Source organism: Oncorhynchus masou, chromosome 24 (assembly GCF_036934945.1).
Source record: "Oncorhynchus masou masou isolate Uvic2021 chromosome 24, UVic_Omas_1.1, whole genome shotgun sequence".
NCBI lineage: Eukaryota > Metazoa > Chordata > Actinopteri > Salmoniformes > Salmonidae > Oncorhynchus > Oncorhynchus masou.
In genome coordinates, this window is record NC_088235.1 from 99,879,995 (window position 1) to 99,903,455 (window position 23,461).

A 23,461-nucleotide genomic window follows, 5' to 3' on the forward strand; every position below is an offset into this window, starting at 1 on the left:
ATATTGTGTATTATGGGTATCGTCCTGCGTCGTTCAACAGGGTTTACCCTCGCTCTTTTGTTTGGGTAGAGTCAAGTGTTTTTTTGTATACATGTTTGTTTTGGGTATATTAAAAAACACTATTGTGTATACCTGTGCCTGTCTCCAAATCCTTTATACCAGCGTCACAGGGCCTCTGCCTATTTAGATGTTTAATTAAAAATCAGCCGTGTCCAGCTACAATAATAATTTACAACATTAACAATGTCTATACTGTATTTCTGATCAATTTGATGTTATTTTAATGGACAAAAAATGTGCTTTTCTTTCAAAAATAAGGAAATGTCTAAGTGATCCCAAACCTTTGAACTGTAGTGTGTGTGTGTGTGTGTGTGTGTATGTATGTATGTGTGCGTATATATATATATTTGGCACACGCTCAGGAATGTAAGACTATCTAAACTGTACCTGTTGAACAAGAACAAGAGAACCATTCAACCAGTTTACTAATTAATTGAAATGAATGTGTTAGGCCCTTATCTGTGGATTTCACATGACTGGGAATACAGATATGCATCTGTTTTTTCACAGATACCTTCAAAAAAAGGTAAGGTCATTGATTGCACAACCAGTTTTCCTCATGCAGCGTGACACATCTCCTTCGAATAGAGTTGATCAGGCTGTTGCTTTTGGCCTGTGGAATGTTGTCCCACTCCTCTTCAATGGCTGTGCGAAGTTACTGGATATTGGCGGGAACTGGAACACGCTGCCGTACACATTGATCCATAGCATCCCAAACATGCTCAATGGGTGACATGTCTGATGAGTATGCAGGCCATGGAAGAGCTGGGACATTTTCAGCTTCCAGGAATTGTGTCCAGATCGTTGCAACATGGGGTTGTGCATTATCATGCTGAAACATTACATTTACATTTACATTTAAGTCATTTACATTTAAGTCATTTAGCAGACGCTCTTATCCAGAGCGACTTACAAATTGGTGAATTCACCTTCTGACATCCAGTGGAACAGCCACTTTACAATAGTGCATCTAAATCATTTAAGGGGGGGGGTGAGAAGGATTACTTTATCCTATCCTAGGTATTCCTTGAATAGGTGGGGTTTCAGGTGTCTCCGGAAGGTGGTGATTGACTCCGCTGTCCTGGCGTCGTGAGGGAGTTTGTTCCACCATTGGGGGGCCAGAGCAGCGAACAGTTTTGACTGGGCTGAGCGGGAACTGTACTTCCTCAGTGGTAGGGAGGCGAGCAGGCCAGAGGTGGATGAACGCAGTGCCCTTGTTTGGGTGTAGGGCCTGATCAGAGCCTGGAGGTACTGGGGTGCCGTTCCCCTCAAAGCTCCGTAGGCAAGCACCATGGTCTTGTAGCGGATGCGAGCTTCAACTGGAAGCCAGTGGAGAGAGCGGAGGAGCGGGGTGACGTGAGAGAACTTGGGAAGGTTGAACACCAGACGGGCTGCGGCGTTCTGGATGAGTTGTAGGGGTTTAATGGCACAGGCAGGGAGCCCAGCCAACAGCGAGTTGCAGTAATCCAGACGGGAGATGACAAGTGCCTGGAATAAGACCTGTGCCGCTTCCTGTGTGAGGCAGGGTCGTACTCTGCGGATGTTGTAGAGCATGAACCTACAGGAACGGGCCACCGCCTTGATGTTAGTTGAGAACGACAGGGTGTTGTCCAGGATCACGCCAAGGTTCTTAGCGCTCTGGGAGGAGGACACAATGGAGTTGTCAACCGTGATGGCGAGATCATGGAACGGGCAGTCCAACCCCGGGAGGAGGAGCAGCTCCGTCTTGTCGAGGTTCAGCTTGAGGTGGTGATCCGTCATCCACACTGATATGTCTGCCAGACATGCAGAGATGCGATTCGCCACCTGGTCATCAGAAGGGGGAAAGGAGAAGATTAATTGTGTGTCGTCTGCATAGCAATGATAGGAGAGACCATGTGAGGTTATGACAGAGCCAAGTGACTTGGTGTATAGCGAGAATAGGAGAGGGCCTAGAACAGAGCCCTGGGGGACCCCAGTGGTGAGAGCGCGTGGCGAGGAGACAGATTCTCGCCACGCCACCTGGTAGGAGCGACCTGTCAGGTAGGACGCAATCCAAGCGTGGGCCGCGCCGGAGATGCCCAACTCGGAGAGGGTGGAAAGGAGGATCTGATGGTTCACAGTATCGAAGGCAGCCGATAGGTCTAGAAGGATGAGAGCAGAGGAGAGAGAGTTAGCTTTAGCAGTGCGGAGCGCCTCCATGATACAGAGAAGAGCAGTCTCAGTTGAATGACTAGTCTTGAAACCTGACTGATTTGGATCAAGAAGGTCATTCTGAGAGAGATAGCGGGAGAGCTGGCCAAGGACGGCACGTTCAAGAGTTTTGGAGAGAAAAGAAAGAAGGGATACTGGTCTGTAGTTGTTGACATCGGAGGGATCGAGTGTAGGTTTTTTCAGAAGGGGTGCAACTCTCGCTCTCTTGAAGACGGCAGGGACGTAGCCAGCGGTCAGGGATGAGTTGATGAGTGAGGTGAGGTAAGGGAGAAGGTCTCCGGAAATGGTCTGGAGAAGAGAGGAGGGGATAGGGTCAAGCGGGCAGGTTGTTGGGCGGCCGGCCGTCACAAGAAGCGAGATTTCATCTGGAGAGAGAGGGGAGAAAGAGGTCAGAGCACAAGGTAGGGCAGTGTGAGCAGAACCAGCGGTGTCGTTTGACTTAGCAAACGAGGATCGGATGTCGTCGACCTTCTTTTCAAAATGGTTGACGAAGTCATCTGCAGAGAAGGAGGAGGGGGCGGGGGAGGAGGATTCAGGAGGGAGGAGTAGGTGGCAAAGAGCTTCCTAGGGTTAGAGGCAGATGCTTGGAATTTAGAGTGGTAGAAAGTGGCTTTAGCAGCAGAGACAGAGGAGGAAAATGTAGAGAGGAGGGAGTGAAAGGATGCCAGGTCCGCAGGGAGGCGAGTTTTCCTCCATTTCCGCTCGGCTGCCCGGACCCCTGTTCTGTGAGCTCGCAATGAGTCGTCGAGCCACGGAGCGGGAGGGGAGGACCGAGCCGGCCTGGAGGATAGGGGACATAGAGAGTCAAAGGATGCAGAAAGGGAAGAGAGGAGGGTTGAGGAGGCAGAATCAGGAGATAGGTTGGAGAAGGTTTGAGCAGAGGGAAGAGATGATAGGATGGAAGAGGAGAGAGTAGCGGGGGAGAGAGAGCGAAGGTTGGGACGGCGCGATACCATCCGAGTAGGGGCAGTGTGGGAAGTGTTGGATGAGAGCGAGAGGGAAAAGGATACAAGGTAGTGGTCGGAGACTTGGAGGGGAGTTGCAATGAGGTTAGTGGAAGAACAGCATCTAGTAAAGATGAGGTCGAGCGTATTGCCTGCCTTGTGAGTAGGGGGGAAGGTGAGAGGGTGAGGTCAAAAGAGGAGAGGAGTGGAAAGAAGGAGGCAGAGAGGAATGAGTCAAAGGTAGACGTGGGGAGGTTAAAGTCGCCCAGGACTGTGAGAGGTGAGCCGTCCTCAGGAAAGGAGCTTATCAAGGCATCAAGCTCATTGATGAACTCTCCGAGGGAACCTGGAGGGCGATAAATGATAAGGATGTTAAGCTTGAAAGGGCTGGTAACTGTGACAGCATGGAATTCAAAGGAGGCGATAGACAGATGGGTAAGGGGAGAAAGAGAGAATGACCACTTGGGAGAGATGAGGATCCCGGTGCCACCACCCCGCTGACCAGAAGCTCTCGGGTGTGCGAGAACACGTGGGCGGACGAAGAGAGAGCAGTAGGAGTAGCAGTGTTATCTGTGGTGATCCATGTTTCCGTCAGTGCCAAGAAGTCGAGGGACTGGAGGGAGGCATAGGCTGAGATGAAGTCTGCCTTGTTGGCCGCAGATCGGCAGTTCCAGAGGCTACCGGAGACCTGGAACTCCACGTGGGTCGTGCGTGCTGGGACCACCAGATTAGGGTGGCCGCGGCCACGCGGTGTGGAGCGTTTGTATGGTCTGTGCAGAGAGGAGAGAACAGGGATAGATAGACACATAGTTGACAGGCTACAGAAGAGGCTACGCTAATGCAAATGAGATTGGAATGACAAGTGGACTACACGTCTCGAATGTTCAGAAAGTTAAGCTTACGTAGCAAGAATCTTATTGACTAAAATGATTGAAATGATGCAGTACTGCTGGAGTAGGCTAGCTGGCAGTGGCTGCGTTGTTGACTTTGTAGGCTAGCTGGCAGTGGCTGCGTTGTTGACACTACACTAATCAAGTCGTTCCGTCGAGTGTAATAGTTTCTACAGTGCTGCTATTCGGGGGCTAGCTGGCTAGCTGGCTAGCTAGCAGTGTTGATTACGTTACGTTACGTTAAAAGAACGACAATAGCTGGCTAGCTAACCTAGAAAATCGCTCTAGACTACACAATTGTCTTAGATACAAAGACGGCTATGTAGCTAGCTAGCTACGATCAAACAAATCAAACCGTTGTACTGTAGTGAAGTGAAATGAAAATGTGATACTACCTGTGGAGCGAAGCGGAATGTTGACCGGGTTGTTGAAGTTCTATTCAGTAGACGTTGGCTAGCTGTTGGCTAGCTAGCTAGCAGTATCTCCTACTTTAAGGACGACAAATAGCTGGCTAGCTAACCTCGGTAAATTAAGATAATCACTCTAAGTCTACACACTCTAAACTACACAATTATCTTGGATACGAAGACAGCAAAGACAGCTATGTAGCTAGCTAACACTACACTAATCGAGTCGTTCAGTTGAGTGTAATAGTTTCTACAGTGCTAGTAGACGTTAGCTAGCTGCTGGGCAGATAGCAGTGTAGACTACGTTAGGACAACGAAATACGATAATTACGCAATTATCTTTGATACAAAGACGGCTATGTAGCTAGCTAAGAAGAAATTGCTAAGATTAGACAAATCAAACCGTTGTACTATAATGAAATGTAATGAAAATGTAATGAAAAGTTATACTACCTGCGGACCGAAGTGTAGATGCGACCGCTCGCTCCAACCCGGAACCGGAAAATCATGAGTTTGAGTTCATTTTATTTTTACAGGGACAGTGCACATTAATCAATGTTTCAGTAAAAATGCCGGTTTTAGCCAGCCGGCTAATTTTCAACCGCAGTCCCTGGGCAGGTTATTAAAAACAATTACAATATAGACAATCACTGAACAGTGAGCACACGCAGAGCAACATAGGACAAGCAAGACATAGCATACAGACAGAACAACATAGGACAAGCAAGACATAGGACAAGCAAGACATAGCATACAGACAGAGCAACATAGGACAAGCAAGACATAGCATACAGACAGAGCAACATAGGACAAGCAAGATATAGCATACAGACAGAACAACATAGGACAAGCAAGACGTCGCATACAAACAGAGCAACATAGAACAAAAAGCAGCAAGACAATATTCATAAAAACAAATTGTTTCCACACCTCACAAGCTACAGACAACATGGAAAGCGGCAACACATAGCTAGGGATTATGTTCACAAATCTGATTGACCTTTAGCCATGTCTTCATGCATTTTGTGAAAGTGTGATATGTGGTGCAGTTACAGTATGTGTGTCTGGTGGCAGTGTATTCCAGACATGGAAAACTCTCACAGAGAAAGCGGATTTACTAAAGGTGCTTTTCCTTAAGGGAACTATACAGTCACCTCTCATGGCAAACCTTGTGGATCTGCTGCCATATGTTTGGGTTTTCTGTTTAACAAAAATACTGAGTGGAGGGGGAGCCAGGCCATTTAAGATCTTGAATACAAGACATGCGTCGGTGTATTGCACCAGATTTTCCCCAATCAGGAGCTCATGCTTTCTGAGGATGTAACAGTGATGATGGCTATTGGGCTTCCTATCAAGCACTTTGAGAGCCTGTTTGTAGACAGACTGAATAGGTTTTAATGTAGTACAGCAAGCTTGGGTCCAACTAGTCAAGCAGTATGTTAAGTGGGGGAATATCACAGATTTAAAGTACAGTTTTGCTACCTCTGTAGTCAAACAATTTCGTATAAATCGGAAATTAGCTAGGTTGAATCTGAATCTGAATCTGAATGACCTTTTTCACATGCTTTTTAAAAGAGAGGTTGGAATCAAGTATGATGCCAAGGTACTTAAAATCAGATACCACCTGGAGCTTCTGACACATAGATATCTGGCTCAGTAGCATCTGTTGCCCTCTTTGTGAAGAACATGCAAACAGTTTTTTTCACATGGAGATGCAAACACGAGTCACTGAGCCACTTTGTAACCTGGACCAATACAGTAGTGAGTTCTTGTGCAGCTTGTTGTTTGCTCTTTGCATGCACATATATCACTGTATCATCTGTGTACATTTGAACTTCAGACCCAGTACAGACAGAAGGCAGATCATTAATGTACAGGCTGAACAGGAGGGGCCCCAGTATTGACCCTTGGGGCACGCCCACATCATAGCTAAGAGTGGGCGACAGCTCATTGCTCACTCTGACACACTGAGTTCTGCCTTCAAGGTATGATTTCATCCATCTCAAGGCATGGGGGAAAAGTTGAACTTGGACAATTCTGCGATGAGAATCTCATAGATAACAATATCAAAAGCCTTCCTTAGGTCCAGAAACACAGCCCTAACAACGCCCCCTTTGTCCATCTTGGACTTCACATTTTCCAGAAGAAAGCAGTTGGCCGTTTCTGTGGAGTGTTTCGCTCTGAAGACAAACTGCATGGAGTGTAATGTGAAGGGGCTGTTGTTGAGGTGGGCAATCAGTTGTTCTGCTACACACTGTTCAACAACCTTTGACACCACAGGTAGTATACTAATGGGCCTGTAGTTACGTCAGCAGGGTCGATCCGATTTAAAGATGGCCGTTATTATGGCCGACTTCCATACCCTTGGAAACACCCCCAGACCAAAAGATGTGTTGGTGACCTTAGTAATGGGGCCAATGAGTGACTCTTTGTAGTTTTTAAGAAAGGTAGAGTCCAGCCCAAACACATATTTGACTTTAGAGTTCTTTAGTGAGCTAATCACCTTGTTCATCTTTGACTCAGAAACCTCCCTTATGATGAAGACAGGTTGAGTGTCATTTACTAGCACTGAGCCCAGTAAACCAGTGGAGTGGTTCTGTGTCAGTACCCTGACAGAGTCAATAAAGTAGGAATTAAAGGCTATTGCTATTTCGACTGTATCCTGTGTTAGATTGTTATTCACCATGATGTCTAGTCTTTTTGCAGTGTTACTATGGTCTTTCCCTGTTAACTTTTTTAGATTCTCCCAGATCAATTTAGAATTTCCCTTTGCTTCACCAATTATGTTAATAAAAAAGTTTGCCTTGGCCTGTCTGATTTCTTTTATCACCTTATTTCTCAACATGGTAAACCTACGTCTGTCATGCTCTAATTTGGATCTTAGGGCTATTTTTAGAGCATAATCTCGTTCTTTCATCAATTTCCAGATTTCTCTATTTAGCCATTTAGCCAGGTTTGGGTTTGATTTTCTTTAGGAAACCATTTATTGTAGTCTTGATTGTGGATAGAAAAACCTGACTATCAGCTTCCACATCTGTATAGGACAAGAGATCATTCCAGTTAATTCCCTTAATTGCGTCTTGAAAATAGTTTAATTCACTCTTAGGTTATTCTTAGTTGATCCGGCTTTCTAACAGTAGAGAGGTTAAACCTGCTCTTAGACAGCTTTCTGGCTATAAGTGTCAGATTATGATCAGATAGCCCAGTAACCATATTGAATGATTTAGTCACTCTTTCTGGTTTATTACTGAACACCAAATCAATCTGTGTTTTAGAGCAACAAGTCACCCTGGTTGGTCCTTTAATCCTTTAACTAGCTGTGTAAGGTCAAACTAAGGTCAAACTTTAACTAGCTGTGTAAGGTATTAGTGAATCATTTGAGGGTTTTCCTACCAGACTTGCCTTCATAATTAATATTAAAATCTCCCATTAAGATTACCTCTTTCCCAAAATCACATTCCCTAAGCATGTTATTAAACTGATCAAAAAACACACTTTTGGTGGAAGGCCTATACATTCCAATAAGGGTAAAAGACATTTGGGTCGACAGTGTTACGTTCAGGCCAATACATTCTAGTTCATTATCACATGACCACTCAATTTGTTTACATCAGATATGTTCTTTAAGGTAAATCATCACACCCCCTCCACTTCCTTCAGTACTGTCTCTCCTGAAGACATTGTAGCCAATCACAATCACAGCAGCATATGGAGAGTTGTTATGGAGCCATGTCTCTGAGAAGCAGAGGAAGTCAAGGTTGGAGGCTGTGAGTAGATGTTGAATTTGATCACTTTTTGGAATGACACCAGGAATGTTCAAGTGCCCCCCTAGTAGTCCCTTGGGCTTAGCTTGTGGGTCCCAAATGACTGGGGAGGGATTGACACATTGAAAAAAGTTAAATGTTCTGTGTTTTCTGATGGCTGGGTTATGGCTGTCTTGTTTAGTTTTGATTAGGGGCAGTTTGGTAGCGTAATTAACAATCCCTCCCGCCTGCACTGGATGCGGAGAACTAATTAAAACAGCTTGCGTACCAGAAGCAGAGTCAAGGATCACATATAGAGACTTGGGTATGTTTGAAGGGTCAAAATCTATCCTGGAGCCAGGTGAGTGGAGAGAAACCATGAGACCATAGCACTCACCCACTTCCACAGCGGCGACAATCAGTGGACGAGGCCATCCACTGCTTTCCACTCCGGTGAGTATCGCTGGCTCGGTGATGTTGGGCCCAGGGTTGGGGCTGGCTCGGTGATGTTGGGCCCAGGGTTGGGGCTGGCTCGGTGATGTTGGGCCCAGAGTTGAGGCTGGCTCGGTGATGTTGGGCCCAGGGTTGAGGCTGGCTCGGTGATGCTGGGTCCAGGATTGAGGCTGGCTCGGTGATGTTGGGCCCAGGGTTGAGGCTGGCTCGGTGATGTTGGGCCCAGGGTTGGGGCTGGCTCGGTGATGTTGGGCCCAGAGTTGAGGCTGGCTCGGTGATGTTGGGCCCAGGGTTGAGGCTGGCTCGGTGATGCTGGGTCCAGGATAGAGGCTGGCTCGGTGATGTTGGGCCCAGGGTCGAGGCTGGCTCGGTGATGTTGGGCCCAGGGTTGGGGCTGGCTCGGTGATGTTGGGCCCAGAGTTGAGGCTGGCTCGGTGATGTTGGGCCCAGGGTTGAGGCTGGCTCGGTGATGTTGGGCCCAGGGTTGAGGCTGGCTCGGTGATGTTGGGCCCAGGGTTGAGGCTGGCTCGGTGATGTTGTGCCCAGGGTTGAGGCTGGCTCGGTGATGTTGGGCCCAGGGTTGAGGCTGGCTCGGTGATGTTGGGCCCAGGGTTGAGGCTGGCTCGGTGATGTTGGGCCCAGGGTTGAGGCTGGCTCGGTGATGTTGGGCCCAGGGTTGAGGCTGGCTCGGTGATGTTGGGCCCAGGGTTGGGGCTGGCTCGGTGATGTTGGGCCCAGAGTTGAGGCTGGCTCGGTGATGTTGGGCCCAGGGTTGAGGCTGGCTCTGTGATGCTGGGTCCAGGATTGAGGCTGGCTCGGTGATGTTGGGCCCAGGGTTGAGGCTGGCTCGGTGATGTTGGGCCCAGGGTTGGGGCTGGCTCGGTGATGTTGGGCCCAGAGTTGAGGCTGGCTCGGTGATGTTGGGCCCAGGGTTGAGGCTGGCTCGGTGATGTTGGGCCCAGGGTTGAGGCTGGCTCGGTGATGTTGGGCCCAGGGTTGAGGCTGGCTCGGTGATGTTGTGCCCAGGGTTGAGGCTGGCTCGGTGATGTTGGGCCCAGGGTTGAGGCTGGCTCGGTGATGTTGGGCCCAGGGTTGAGGCTGGCTCGGTGATGTTGGGCCCAGGGTTGAGGCTGGCTCGGTGATGTTGGGCCCAGGGTTGAGGCTGGCTCGGTGATGTTGTGCCCAGGGTTGAGGCTGGCTCGGTGATGTTGGGCCCAGGGTTGAGGCTGGCTCGGTGATGTTGGGCCCAGGGTTGAGGCTGGCTCGGTGATGTTGGGCCCAGGGTTGAGGCTGGCTCGGTGATGTTGGGCCCAGGGTTGAGGCTGGCTCGGTGATGTTGGGCCCAGGGTTGAGGCTGGCTCGGTGATATTAGGCCCAGGATTGAGTTGCACATCCCCGGAGAGCAGGAGGGTAATGAACAGGAAGTTTAACAGTTTCCGATAAATGTTGGACTTGTGTTTGTTACGTCCAAGCGGTTCAGTGGTATAGGGAGCGAGGTAGACTTGGCCATTATTCAGAACATTATGGTATGCTGTGTACTGTCCGCTCCCGTTGAACGGTGAACCAATGTGTTTGGTGTTGATATTCTCCGACAGTAGATTTATTGTGTCATCCCAGCAAGGACGCACTGAGATTATCAGTAGAGCAGCTACATAACTGACAATAATGGCAAAGTACTGGAGATAAAGCGCAATTATGTGTTTTCAACTCTTTGCATGAGTTAAAGCATTCATACGAGAAGCGGCACCTGCCGCACCACCCTGTCTTCCGTCCGCCATTATCCTGTTATCGATCCCGTTATCGTCCATGCGGAATCACCCCTGCTTCAGACAACATATATAGCACCGAAAATTGTTCTGCTATTGCTACAATGAGGTGATGGCGGCGGATGAATGGCTTGTCAATGGGCCTCAGGATATCATCACGGTATCTCTGTGCATTCAAATGCTATAGATAAATGCAACTACGTTCGTTGTCCGCAGCTTATGCCTGCCCATATCATAACCCCACCACCACCATGGGGCTCTCTGTTCACAACATTGACATTGCCCACAAAACGTCTGTCATCTGCCCGGTACAGTTGAAACCGGAATTCATCCGTGAACAGCACGCTACGCCAAACTCACAATAACATCTGCTAACGATGTGTATGTGACCAATAACATTTGATTTGACTTCTCCAGCATGCCAGTGGCCATCGAAGGTGAGCATTTGCCCACTGAAGTCCGCTCCTCTCCTTGTTCGGGCGACGTTCGGCGATCGACGTCACCGGCTTTCTAGCCATCACCGCTCCATTTTTCATATGTCCATTTGTTTTGTCTTGTCCCATACACACCTGGTTTTCATTTCCCCAATCAATCTACTTGTATTTAGCCCTCTGTTTCCCATCATGTTTTTGTGCATAATTGTTTATTGTTATGTGGTTTGTTAGGCACATTACTTTTGTTTTTTTCCGTGGTTTTGGCACTTGTATGTTTTATTGTGCTGTCAATTTGGAATGGAATTAAAGTGTGCCTGTTTGCTACACTCTGCTCTCCTGCACCTGACTTCGCCTACGCTACACATGCTTAACAGAATTACACACCGAACCATGGAGTCAGCAGGAGCAGGTACCCCAGTTAGAGGAGTCGAGGAGCGTGTCCAGGAACATTCGGCAATGTTAAATCAATTTGGTGCCATGATGGATCGCGTTGTTCAAACCATGGACTGCTGGGAGAGTCACAGAGTCTCTCCAGCGTCTCGACCAGCACAATCGGGGTTGCCTCCACCCGTCCCGTCTGGAGAGAATTCCAGGCTCCCTTCCCAGGGAGTATGACGGGACGGCAGCACAATGCCAGGGATTGCTGTTACAACTGATCCTCTGCCTGGCCACTGTACACCCAGCTCCCTCAGAGAGAGTGGCTGCCCTCGTCTCCTGCCTCACGGGATGAGCGCTGGAGTGGGCAAACGCCTTGTGGAGAGAGGGAGACATGGCGTTGGACCACTTCGAGGAGTTCACCCGTCGCTTCCGGTCCGTCTTCGACCATCCACCCGAATGTAGAGTGGTTTGGGAAAGGCTCTTTCATTTGAGGCAGGGGACGAGGAGCGCCCAGGAATTTGCCCTGGAATTCCGGATCTTGGCACCGGAGCAGGCTGGAACGCCAGGGCCCTCATCGCCCACTATCGATGCAGCCTACGAGAGGACGTCCAACGTGAGCTGGCCTGCAGGGATGCCACCATCTCCTTTGACCAACTGGTGGATTTGTCCATGCGGTTGGATAACCTGCTGGTCACCCGCGGACGTTCAGAGGGGGCTCTGTCGGTGCCATCTTCCAGCATCCTGGCTCCGGTGCCCATGGAGTTAGGAGGGGCTGCTCATAGGGAGACTGGAGGAGGAGCCAGCACGTGCACCATCTGTGGCCAGAGGACACACCGCCGGTCGGTGCCGTGTTTGTTCCTCTGGGAGTCGAGGCAACAGGCAGGGCACTTTGGCGTCACCCCAGGGGAGTTCGCATCACACTCATCCAGAGTCCTCTGTTGATCAACTGTTTGTGCCTGTTTGTTTCCCTAAGTTTTCTCTACATTCCCAGCATAAGGTGCTCGCCGATTCAGGCGCAGCTGGGAATTTTATCGACAGAGCGTTAGCCATTAGTTTATGGATCCCCATTTTTCCTGTAGTTAGACCCTTCCCAGTACGCGCACTGGATAGTCAACCATTAGGGTCCGGGCGAATCAGGGAGGCCACCATCTCCTTGGCCAGGGGGATCATGAGGAAAGTATCAGCCTCTTCCTCATTGACTCTCCTGCATTTCCTGTGGTACTAGGCCTTCCCTGGTTGGCTCTGAATAACCCCATTATTGCCTGGCAACAGAGGGCTCTCGCAAGAGTGCTCAGGGAGGTGTGTAGGGGTTGCCGTTGGTGCTACCATGGTGGAAAGTCCAGACCTGGTCTCCAACGAGCACATCCTTTTCCGGAATATGCAGATTTGGCTCTTGCCTTCTGTAAAAAGAAGGCGACTCAATTACCACCTCATCGACGGGGGATTGTGCGATAAATCTCCTGGCAGACGCTGCGCTTCCCAGGAGTGTATCCCCTGTCGCAACCGGAGACGGTGGCTATGGAAACATATGTCTCTGAATCCCTGCGTCAGGGGTACATTCGGCCCTCTACTTCACCTGCCTCCTCCAGTTTCATTTTTGTGAAGAAGAAGGATGGAGATTTACGCCCGTGCATTGACTATAGAGGTCTCAATCAAATCACGGTGAGGTACAGTCAATGCATGGGGCGCTCTTCTTCACAAAACTGGATCTCAGGAGTGCATATTACCTTGTGCGTATCTGGGAGTGAGACGAGTGGAATACAGCGTTTAGTACCACCACAGGGCATTATGAGTACCTCATCATGCCGTATGGTTTGATGAATGCTCCATCAGTTTTCCAATCCTTTGTCGACGAGATTTTCAGGGACCTGCACGGGCAGGGTGTAGTGGTGTATATACAGTAGATGACATTCGGATATACTCCGCTACACGCACCGAGCATGTGTCCTTGGTGTGCAAGGTACTTGGACGACTGTTGGAGCATGACCTGTATGTCAAGGCTGAGAAATGCCCGTTCTTTCAGCAGGCCGTCTCCTTCCTAGCGTATTGCATTTCCACATCAAGGGTGGAAATGGAGAGTGACCACATTGCAGCCGTGCGTAATTGGCTGACTCCCACCACGGTAAGGAGGTGCAGCGCTTTTTAGGCTTTGCCAATTACTACCGGAGATTTATCCAGGGTTTTGGCCAGGTTGCTGCTCCCATTACCTCACTGCTGAAGGGGGGTCCTGTACGGTTGCAGTGGACAGCTGAGGCGGGCAGGGCTTTTGGGCAGCTAAGTGCTGTTTACTTCTGCTCCCTTGCTGGCCCATCCGTATCCCACTTTGGCATTCATAGTAGAGGTGGACGTGTCCGAGGCTGGGATAGTATGAACCAAAACTCCGCCCCTGTGTTTTCTTTTCGAAGAAGCTCAGCCCAGCGGAACGCAACTATGATGTGGGAGGCCGGGAGTTGTTGGCTGTGGTTAAAGCGTTGAAGGCGTGGAGACATTGGCTTGAGGGGGATAAACACCCTTTCCTCATCTGGACTGACCACCGCAACCTGGAGTACATCCGGGCAGCGAGGAGACCGAATCCTCATCAGGCAAGGTGGGCCATGTTCTTTACCCGTTTTGTGTTTACCCTATCCTACAGACCAGGTTCCCAGAATAATAAGGCAGACGCAATGTCCCGGCTGTATGACACAGAGGAGCAGCCCATGGATCAGACTCCCATACTCCCGGCCTCCTGCCTGGTAGCGCCGGTCGTGTGGGAGCTGGATGAGGACATTGAGCAGGTGATGCGTACAGAGCCCGCTCCCCTCCAGTGTTCCTTTGGGCGTATGTATGTTCCGTCTGCTCTCCATGACCAGTTGATCTATTGGGCCCACACGTCTCCCTCCTCTGGTCATCCGGGGATCGGTCGGATGGTGCGCTGTCTGAATGGGAAGTACTGGTGGCCCACCTTGGCAAAGGACGTGAGGGTTTATGTTTACTCCTGCTCGGTGTGTACCCAGTATAAGGCCCCGAGACACCTGCCCAGAGGTAGGTTACAACCCTTACCCGTTCCTCAACGACCTTGGTTACATCTGTCAGTGGATTTCCTTAAAGATTTCCTCTTTCACAGGGAAACACTATGATCCTGGTCATTGTGGATCGTTTTTCTAAGTCCTGTCATCTCATTCCTGTGCCCGGTCTCCCTACGGCCCTACAGACTGCGGAAGCCCTGTTTACACACGTCTTCCGGCACTACGGGGTGCCTGAGGATATAGTGTCAGATCGGGGTCCCCAGTTCACGTCGGGAGTTTGGAAGGCAGTCATGGAACGTCTGGGGTTCTCGATCAGCCTTACCTGAGGTTTTCACCCCGAGAGAAACGGACAGGTAGAGAGAGTCAACCAGGATGTTGGCAGGTTTCTGCGGTCCTATTGCCAGGACCGACCGGGGGAGTGGGCGGCGTTCGTGCCCTGGGCCGAGATGGCACAGAACTCGCTTCGCCACTCCTCCACTCACCTCTCCCCCTTTCAGTGTGTATTGGGGTACCATCCGGTTCTGGGGCCGTGGCATCAGGGTCAGACCGAGGCTCCTGCGGTGGACGACTGGTTTAGGCACGCGGAGGAGACATGGGAGGCCGCCCGTGTACACCTCCAGCGAGCCATGCGTCGCCACAAAACCAGCGCGGACCGTCACCGCAGTGAGACCCCGGTGTTCGGACTGGGTCTGGCTCTCGACCCGAAACTTGCCCCTCCGCCTGCCCTGCTGGAAGCTGCTTCCGCAGTTTGTGGGGCCATTCAAATTCCTGAGGAGGGCGAACGAGGTATGTTACAGATTACAGCTTCCCTCTGATAATCGTATTAACCCCTCGTTCCATGTTTCTCTCCTCAGGCCAGTGGTGGCTGGTCCGCTCCAGGAATCTGAGGTGCGGGAGGTCCCTCTGCCCCCTTTGGACATTGAGGGGCCCCGGCATACAAAGTTCGTTCCATCCTGGATTTGAGGTGTCGGGTGGGGGGCCTTCAGTACCTCGTGGAGTGGGAGGGGTACGGGCCGGAGGAGAGCTGCTGGGTTCCGGTTGTGGATGTTTTGGGTCATGAACTGCTGCGGGAGTTTCACCGTCGCCGGCCGGATTGGCCTGCGCCTCGCCCTCCGGGTTGTCCCCGAGGCTGGTGTCAGCGGGCCGCTGGGGCCGCGCGTCAAGGGGGGGGGTACTGTCACGACTTCCGCCGAAGTCGGCTCCTCTCCTTGTCTGGGCAGCGTTCGGCCATCGACGTCACCGGTTTCTAGCCATCGCCGCTCCATTTTTCATATGTCCATTTGTTTTGTCTTGTCCCATACACACCTGGTTTTCATTCCCTATCAATCTACATGTATTTAGCCCTCTGTTTCCCATCATGTCTTTGTGTATAATTGTTTATTGTTATGTGGTTGTCAAGCGCATTACTTTTGTTTTTTCCATGGTTTTGGCACTTGTATGTTTTATTGTGCTGTCAATTTGGAACGGAATTAAAGTGTGCCTGTTTGCTACACTCTGCTCTCCTGCACCTGACTTCGCCTCCGCTACACACGCAGTGTGACAAAACTGCACATTTTAGTGTGGCCTTTTATTGTCCCCAGCACAGGCTTCCTGATATACCACACCTGTCAGGTGGCTGTATTATCTTGGCAAAGGAGAAATGCTCACTAAAAGGGATGTAAAGTAGTTTGTACACAAAATTTGAGAGAAATAAGCTTTTTGTGTGTATGGAACATTTCTTGGATATTTTACTTCAGGTCATGAAACATGGGACCAACACTTTACATGTTGCGTTCATATTTTTATTCAGTGTAGATAAAGGGCCTCATTGCCAAAATCCTGAAGTATCCCTTTAACGGTGGATATAGTAAATATTTGTAATATAAGAAGCCAGTGGACAAACTACGGTCACTCTTTATCTCGAAGGAGGACAAGCCAAGGGCAAAATTGTGGTGTAGATATTGGGGGGTACGAACAGACGGGGGGTCTGGGGTGACCTGAAATAAGTAACATTTTTGGGCGACCCAACCAAATTCACTTAGAAAAGTGTGTTATAGATCTGTCATTCTCATTGAAAGCAAGTCTAAGAAGCTGTAGATATATTTTATGTATGGTATTTCTATGCTTCCCATTCTCAAGTTTAATTTTTGTGTCTTTTACTTATGTACACCAGCTTCAAACAGCTTAAAATACAATATTCCACAGCGCTCTAGATGGTAAAACAATTATCTACACTATACTTGCTTGTTTTGTCACATAAATTGAAATAAGGCGGACTATTAGAATTTTTCCCACCATGAAATGGCGGAGCTGTCCAGTGAAGATCTGCCCAGTGAAAATCTCACTTTTAAGAGTTTGTATTCTATTAACTCATACCCAAATAATGTTGGTGATTCATTCTATACTTTTGCATCTTTTTCCTGCAATTCTACACAGTTTAACATAAGTTGTTAATTATGCCTCTCTTGAGGGGTATATGGAGGGGTATTTTGAAAAGACAGTACAAGTTGAAGGATAAGTGGAAGGCCCCCTAACCCCCCAAACACATTTTGCCATAGGGCAGAGAGAAACATATATTGCTATTCTACACATTTTGCCTTGAGTCTGATATAAAATGTTGCAGTTTTAAAGCAAATTTCCTACAATTCTACACATATTGCTATTGGGCAGAGAGAAAAATGTGCTGTTTTATAGGTCATCTCATGCTATTCTTCACATTTTTCCATGACATTTTTCCATGCTCAAAAAAATGGATGAATAAGATATTTGATGAATAAGATATTTGGCTACAGAAGTGCCATTTCTTACCGATCTCTACAGCTTCCATCCAAAAACAAGCCTTATGAAATGACACCAATACACAGTGGAAGAGTTAGTGGCTAGCTACAGTGGCTAGCATAGCTAATGAAATAGCTACGTCGGTCGCAACACGCGAAACCTGAATGACACATGATGAACCACCAAAGGCACACCCAATGTTTGTTAAATAATTGAGAAAGAGAATAAGTTATACCGTTTGTCGTGAACAAAGTTGACCGTAAATGCTAATTTCCTCTCCCCCATTTTCCATTGCTTATGACGTGTTCATGCTATCTGGATGGCCCCTGACCTCCAGGGGGCCCCGAACCAACATGTATTTATTTTATTTGATAAATGATTGAGGGTGAGGGACGAATCAACCTGTTCTGAATATCCCCCATGACAATTTCGCCTATGGGACAAGCACATGTCCTCTACTGAGAGTGCGTGTCTGCGCTGCGCAGTCCGCTCGAGCTGGCGTTTGAGGAAGAGGCGCGCACCTTATTCGCTCAGTCGAGTCCTGTCTCTTGTACATGCATGGTGAAGTCTTGCCAAGCCATACCTGCGCTGCAGAAACCCGCCCAACTTCTGAATAACGGCGACAAGAAAAGATGACCTCCAGTCGTCCAGGCAAATGCAAAATATGTGGTTAATAGCTTAATGTGGAAGAGCATCAGATAATTACGATACTTATTTAGGGTTATGTCAATGCAATTTACTATTATTTGAACTATTTGTTCTAGAAAGAAAAGGGTACATTCTAAAGGACAATGTTACTCACTAAAACGTCATCGTTGAAATGGATACGCGCGTTATTTGCTATGTGGCTGCATCTGACTGTGTGGGAAACGGTAAGTGGATGCTTTCATAACAAAAACATTAATTTGACTTGTCTTTTACTACCCCAATCTATCTAATCATCAATTCAAATGACATGCCTTATGTAATGCTATAGCCTATGCATTATCTAAAGTAAACATTATTTTTCCAGGCTAAAGACATTACATAAAAAGTTTGGGACTGGATGTCCTTATAGGCTGCTACACTGACATTTTTCCTATCCAGGCTAGATTTCATCATTGTTCTCCGAGTTGTCATCATCATAGCCCCATGCTTCTGCTGGCTAGTCTTAGGTTCATTTCCTTTGAGAAAGGATCACGCTGTGTTATAGTGAATTCAAGGTTTAAAAAGGCTTTTAAAGTTTGTAATTTACACTTTCAAATTGAAGACTTGATTTATCTTAACAAGAAACGTATCAACCCCTACAAAAATCCCCATTAATTATAATCCACATAATAATTCACATGCAGGATTATTTTAATGCTGTGAGAAACTATTCAAATGAAGATATTACATCTAAAAGAAAGGAGGAACAAGGCACTCTTCATATAATGAATTAAAATGCCCCATGATGAAGGCCATGCAGCTGAAGCAAGTCTGAGTTGTAAAAGTTTGAATCCATTTATCATGCCATAAAAATAAATACATTTTAGTTAATTATATGAAGAGTGCCTTGGTCCTCCTTACTTTTTCATGACCAATTTACCACTTTTGCCAAAGAGCACCTTCTGTCCAGCAAAATCTATTGTGTACCTTGGCAGCGCTTCCCTTTCTCCTTTGTTTCTATCTCTACCATTAGTTATAGGTGCATAATTGTACCCTTGCAGTTCATACTTTAAAGCTGCAATATGCACATTTTTGGGTGACCCACCAAATGCACATAGAAATGTGAGTTATAGATCTGTCATTCCTAAACTCGGTCCTAGGGCCTACCCTGGGTGCAAGTTTTGTTTTTGCCATAAGGGCAAAAAACAAAATGTGCACCCAGGGGGGGCCCCAGGACCGGGTTTGAGAAGCCTTGCCTTACACGGTACAACTACAGTGACAAGCGTTTGTACCGGAACCTTTCTTTCTGAGTGTGTTTGTCATACTATAGGTATGGCTGAAGTTTTATCTTGAGGAACATTTCCTGAATTAAATGGAATTAATGCCAACTCCAATGTCCACAAAGCTAATGTGCACAATAGCCCATTAGTGGGATAAACAGTTAGATTGTTATCTATATTAATGTATGTGAGGTGAGAGAGGAGAATGGGAGAATGGTGAAGGTCTTTGGCCCGGAGCTACTGCTGCCCTATGTTAATAGAATGGTTGATAACACTACTATTGACTTAATGGCATGTTTTAAACTACTATTAAATTAAAATAGAACCACTGTGGCATAAACAGGTACCATTATGATCGTTAGGGAGGGAGAGGCGGGTTTAAGAGAAAAGGTTGCTTCTGGTCACATGCTTGCCCATTCACAAACACACGTGCACACACACACTGGGGTGCTGTCTGTCTGTCTGTCTGCCATTGTGCAATGGGGTAGTGGATTAATGAATTAAACAGATGTGTTTTTCATGGACACACACACACACACACACACACACACACATGCTCTGAAGCCAAACACTCGCTGCCATGATGTGGCATCAGGAGTGCCCATGATGATACTTGACTGAGTCCGTATCGTTTCGTATCGTTGGAGAATATAGCGTGACAACTCCACACCCTGCTGTTACCGCGTTCCAACACATTGGCTTTCTGTTTCATAGTTGTAACAAAGGCACTCCACAAATACAATTGATTGGACAATTGAATTATTTTTGTTTGTTTGTTTTTCCATATATCATACAGTAACATAAACTAATGAAAATGATTTTGTTATAAAAAAAAGTATTGTAATGTTATCTAACACCTTCATAAACACAACCAAATTATTATTTTATCGATAGCATATATGAAACCTATTAATTACACTGTTGGAATGTTCCAGTCAGAATGACTGCTCATTAGATTGAAGCTGTGTCCCTTGATGCCCAGGGGTTCTATTTTCTTTTATCGTGCAGCGAGTGCACACATAGAAGGTCTCATGAAAAAAACATGGAAATCAAATGCCCTTCCAACTGATTTGTCCTGGAGCCAGCCCTGCACCATAGACATGCTGTACATACATCATTGGTGCCAACTCAACAGCATTGACACACCATCTCAAACAGAGAACTGGAGTTTCTCCTCCATTTACACTAATGTAACTAGACTGCCCCTGTGTTATTACATGGATAGAGGCAAAAAGAGAGGTGGAGGTTTTATCAAGCTTTATTTGTTACTGTAGCCTTTCCTGTATAACATGTAGTAAAGTAGTTGAATGCTAGTTGAATGCTGTCATTTTGTCTTTAGATGTAGGCTACTTGGACATGAGGAGAGCAGTAGATTGACCAGGAAGACAAAGAGGCTCAGTGGATTTGAACAGTGGCTGGTCAATGGGGTGTTATATTGTGTTCTATTATGACTGGTTTATTGCCTGCTGCCGTTGTAGCGCCCAGAGACCTGTAGTCAGATCTGGTGGCAGACGTAAAATATCATGTGATAAATATGAGGGAAGGAAACATGCTTTATAGCATTGTGTGTCATGGTTGTATTGGCATTTTCATGACATATTTTTTCTGTTTGCTGATTTAGAATGTAAACTAGATACATTTTAGTATTTTTATGACAGCAATTTTTCTTTCTGGTGATTCGGAATTTAAACTAGACACATTTAGTCATTTAATGACATAGACTTTTCTTTGTGGTGAGTTAGCATGTAAAATAGATGTTTAGTACTTAAACTATGGGGAAGGAGGCTTCACAAAGTGGCCGTGGGCTTCAAAATGATCTTATAGAGAAGAAAAGGCCATTTCACCATTCCTCTCACTCTCACCAGCAACATTTACTCTGAGCAGAGTGTGTGACCCTTTTCTTGGGATATTGTCAGACACACACACGCACGCACGCATACACACACACACACACACACACGCACACACACACACACACACACACACACACACACACACACACACACACACACACACACACACACACACACACACACACACACACACACACACACACACACACACACACACACACACACACACACACATCTTAGTTTTTTTTCAGTAACGTCCGGCAGCTTTTCAGAGATTTTATTCTCACAGTAGAGAAACCAGCACAGACAGGAGAGTAGAGGGTGGAAGTTTAACCTTTACTCCTTGTTTGTCTGCAGTTACTTAAGAACAGTTTTTTTAATGTCAGTTTTTGTCAGTTTAGCTCAACTCACATAGGAGAATCTCAACTGTGTTTCTCATCCTCTTCTCATAGCAGAGCTCTTACACACGAGCTGAGAAATGTCCAGTACCAAAACAGCATACACGTGTAGCATTCACACACACACACACACACACACACACACACACACACACACACACACACACACACACACACACACACACACACACACACACACACACACACACACACACACACACACACACACACACACACACACACACACACACACACACACACACACACACACACACACACACACACACACACACACACACACACAGTCATACCTCTGTTTCAGGTTTTAGAGGCTTGATGCTTCTCTTGCTGTGTTAGTGTCCTCAAACTGTCCAAAACCCTGTGTTCTCTTGCTGTGTTAGTGTCCTCAAACTGTCCAAAACCCTGTGTTCTCTTGCTGTGTTAGTGTCCTCAAACTGTCCAAAACCCTGTGTTCTCTTACTGTGTTAGTGTCCTCAAACTGTCCAAAATCCTGTGTTCTCGAGCCTCAAGCTACCTCTCAGACAGGAACTGAGTTGGAGTTTTCTAGAATCATTTCTTGGCTTTCAACCCTGGACCCCACTTCCCTTCTCCCAGTGACTTTGATATGAAAGTGAAGAGGAGGCAGGGGGAGCCAGCTGGTGTACAGTAATAACTGGGGTTTACTTGCAGCTGGCTATATACTACACAGTCTGCCTGCTTAGTGAGGGGCTTGTAAGGGGGAACAGTCTGAACATAGAAGTAGATGATATAGAACATGCAGAGAGGGCACATCAAGAGAGCACATCTGGATGGTGATTGCGAAGCTAGTAAAGTGTAGGTTATTTTATTTAATTCATTGTTCCTACATGCATTAGCCATGCAGCCGAAGAAGGGATATGTGATATGATGAGGATGTAGAGTTATAGTATTTCTCTGCACTGCTAATTGGTAGGTACTTCTGTTGTAAGGTGCATCTCAAGCTTCCCATTACATTCCCATAATAACCCACTATCGCTCTGTTATCCTCCTCACATGCCCAAACCCAGCTGTCAGTGTTATCCTGTCTGTGCAAAGTGAAAGGAGAGACGGCTGGCAGGTATGTAGTTGTAGAAAAAGCTACAGAAGCTAGATAGCGAGAAGCGCCCATTTTTAAGCCTTACTGAGGGGGTTAATTATAGATACTGTCAGTCTCTGGAGAGCTCACACCTTCTCCTAATGCTGTTTGGTGCAGCAGCAAAGACCCAGCTGAGGTGTGTGTGTGTGTGTGTGTGTGTGTGTGTGTGTGTGTGTGTGTGTGTGTGTGTGGAGTGAACAAAACCATAACCCAAACTGCATCAGCAGCAGACTGCCTCTATAATGTGGGTAAATAAGGGGTGTTTCAAAGGAAGATGCTGTTTTGCTGTGAGTAGTTTTAGTGGCCTACAAATAGGACAGGAGGGAGGGTGATAATAAGTGTCTTATTACTCTCTGCGTTGAATAATGTAATAATAGTACAGTGTGCGTAAGGGGACAATGTTATACGGTGGCACGTGTTGTCTCAGTAAAGGACAAAATAAAACAATTCAAATGTGTAATGTGAAGCGTGACAACTTTTCCTGCATTTGAAGTTCTGTGCTTTTTCATAGCTAAATAAACTCCCTCTCCCTCTCCCTCTCCCTCTCCCTCTCCCTCTCCCTCTCCCTCTCCCTCTCCCTCTCCCTCTCCCTCTCCCTCATCCTTCTTGCACCCCAGATGGAGGCTATCCATCCAGACTGTGCCCTGGTCTCTCATCACATGAAGTCCCAGGAGAGCTGTATCCACACACGCAGACAGGAAGGCCGGAACCGCTCTGCCAGGACAGGTATGTGGGTGTGGTGTGGTATGGTGTGTGTGGAGCATCTTTCAGGGATTTTTTGTAATATATCATAAGACATCTAGTGGCAGTTTTGAGTACTTCAGATTATCACAGGCGTCTGTAATGATCTCTGGCCCATTAATTATTATTATTATAATAAAAAAATGTATTATTTATCTGCACCAAAGAAAGCAAGTGCTAAACAAACAAAAACATGTTGTCTAGGTGTGGTTGGAAGCCCACGGGCTTATTTGAAAACCACACCACAAAAAAAAAAAACCTTTGTGTGGCCTTATCAAGTAAAATAAATGAAATAATTAAATTGGATGATTTTTAAGTAAATTAATAGAATGACAAAGCTGTAAAATATTATCCTAAATATAAACCAGCAACTTGTGAATACCATTGGTGTTTAATATGAGGGTTTCAGCATGACATA

At 47.1% G+C, this 23,461-nt stretch overlaps 1 protein-coding gene across 2 annotated transcripts in view; it reads left to right on the forward strand.

The window, feature by feature from the left end:
- Positions 1–17,578: 17,578 nt before the first annotated feature.
- Positions 17,579–23,461, forward strand: part of LOC135513125 (pituitary adenylate cyclase-activating polypeptide type I receptor-like) — a 76,283-nt gene continuing 70,400 nt past the window's right edge. For both annotated transcript variants that reach the window (XM_064935855.1, XM_064935857.1), the window contains exons 1-2: positions 17,579–17,902; positions 22,920–23,028. In XM_064935855.1, the coding sequence (XP_064791927.1) occupies positions 17,851–17,902; positions 22,920–23,028 (161 nt within the window). In that variant the 5' untranslated portion in view covers positions 17,579–17,850. The remainder of the gene's footprint in view (positions 17,903–22,919; positions 23,029–23,461) is intronic.